The following is a 2303-nucleotide window of genomic DNA, read 5'->3' on the forward strand; positions in this document are numbered from 1 at the left end:
TAAATTGATTAATTTAAAGACGTAACTTTGCAAATTAATTTATTTAAAGACGTAACTTTGTAAATTGATTAATTTAAAGACGTAACTTTGCAGGTTAATTTATTTAATGACGTTACTTTGTAAATTGATTAACTTAAAGATGTAACTTTGTAAGTTAATTAATTTCAAGCTGTAACTTTGTAAATTCATTAATTTAAAGACGTTACTTTGTAAATTAAGTAATTTAAAATTTATACCTTAAACTTTGTAAAAGAGGATCATATGAAAAAAGATCCATTTGGTCTCGTTTCAAAGCGCAAAAGTTTATTTTAAAACTAGTCAGATCGTTTCTTCTATTTTTTTTTTTTTTCAAAGATGACGAGTAAGAATACTTTCCTTCTCGAAAGTTGTAAAAATTCAAACGTTACGTTGAAACATTAAAAAAATTTTCTCCTGACTGAATGGACCGACACACTCCAGTGTGTTCTCCAATAGATTTTTCTATTTTATCTTTTCTTTACGAAGCTACATCCAAACTCTAAATCTAAATTATCGACAATTCTTCGTTAATCGACCTTGGTGCAAACTCTTCGAGTTTTGCTCTTGCACTGTAGAGACTTTCGACGAGCTGCGATCCAATAAACCTCGAAAAAAATTTCCAATTTCCGTTCCCCACCTATCCCAGAGAAGCTTCGAACTTGACAATTTTATTGTGTGCACACATTTGCAGAGAGGGCGGGAGTACTCGTTCGGCCTCGGCAAACGCAGACAGTACAGTTTCGGTCTGGGTAAACGCAACGAGAACGCGGACTACCCGGTCAGGCTGAACCTGGACTATCTTCCGGTGGACAATCTGGCCTACTACACGCAGGAGAACCTGGACGACCTTCTGGAGGAGAAACGAGGCAAGCCCTACAGCTTCGGGCTGGGCAAGAGGGCGGCGCACGCGAACGGTGGACAGCCGATCGGCTCGAAGAGACCCAACGACTTGCTCAGCCAGAGATACCACTTCGGCCTTGGCAAGAGGATGCCCGAGGACGATGAGGACTCGTCGCAATAGGACCGAATTTTCTCTCGAACGGCGTCGCCGACCCAATGTATGGCAATGTAGCTCTAATTCGATGTCGCAGAGTTTTGTTGTCAGACGAAGCATACCAATATACAAAAACACAGAAACACGCAGAAATAAAGAACGCACGTTCCGACAGTTTTCACTCGTCCCACCGCGATTCCTCGTATTCGTTCTATTCTCCTCGCCGAATTTTGTTTCATTAGGCCTCGGAAAGAAACATCTCGCAACAAGTTCTTCGCCACACGATTCCGGAGAACCGGAACGAAAAGGAGAAAACCGCGGAGCTGGGTAGATATCAGTTTCATTGTTTCAAACGCTTCGTCGAGGTTCAATCAAGTGTAATGTGATCAAATGTAACGTAAAAAATGTATTTTGAATAATCAGTTTGACAGTCAGTTTTGTTTTCATGCTGAAGGTCCCGAGATCCCCCGTAGCGATTATTTTTGTACGTACGGCGACGTCTGGCACGACTTGATGTTTGTACGAATGGAAAATGTTTTGGAGATTCGATCGAACCGTGAATGAGAGAACGCCGCACGTCATTAGTGACTTTATATTAGTGTTTAAGGTTCACTGCTTCTTCTCCTTTTTTTTTTTTTTTTTTTTTTTTAATCTACATTTCACGCATTTCTTCTGCCGTCATAAATATACCTAAATCCTGCACCTGTCGATGGCGATTCCATTTGTTTGCGATTGTGACACGCGGCGTTCTTTTCTTTCTTCTTTCTCCCAATCACAGTTACATGAATTTGAAGGTTGACCCTTTTTATCGTATCGAGAGATTCCGTTCCCATCTTGACGAAACGAGTTAAGTGGTTTTCATCATCTTGATGTAAGTTCGTTCTACCAAATCAACTGTAATACCACACGACGATAATGGCAACTTTTCGAAACGACGAGATGCGACGAGATGTCTCGTTTCTCTTTAATTTTATTTTACTTTGCGAATTGTTGCAAACGACTATAGCAGTTGTTCTAATTGTAACATACTTTGTCTAGGTAAATGATTGACATTGTTCAGTGTAAATCGAATTTATCCAGCTCTCCCTCCTTCTCTCGATTATTATTACTATTCTTTTACGATACCTACTTGCGACTATGAATTTGAATGAAGCTATCATTTGCAGCGAGACATCCGGAAACCATCGAACTGCATCCGACTTCACCGAACCGTTAGAAACCACACTACTGAATGTACTGAATTATAGTTTTACGCAACTTGTCGAATAAAAAGTAACTAGATATTGTATTA

At 39.7% G+C, this 2303-nt stretch overlaps 1 protein-coding gene across 1 annotated transcript in view; it reads left to right on the plus strand.

Annotated features, from left to right (window-relative positions):
- The window catches only part of LOC122529509 (allatostatins), a 3214-nt gene extending 911 nt beyond the window's left edge, over nucleotides 1–2303 (plus strand). The window contains exon 2 of the mRNA XM_043655708.1: nucleotides 710–2303. Coding sequence (XP_043511643.1) covers nucleotides 710–1039 — 330 coding nt within the window. The 3' untranslated portion in view covers nucleotides 1040–2303. The remainder of the gene's footprint in view (nucleotides 1–709) is intronic.

This window comes from Frieseomelitta varia, unplaced genomic scaffold (genome assembly GCF_011392965.1).
Source record: "Frieseomelitta varia isolate USP_RPSP 00005682 unplaced genomic scaffold, Fvar_1.2 scaffold_290, whole genome shotgun sequence".
In the NCBI taxonomy this organism is placed as follows: Eukaryota; Metazoa; Arthropoda; class Insecta; order Hymenoptera; family Apidae; genus Frieseomelitta; species Frieseomelitta varia.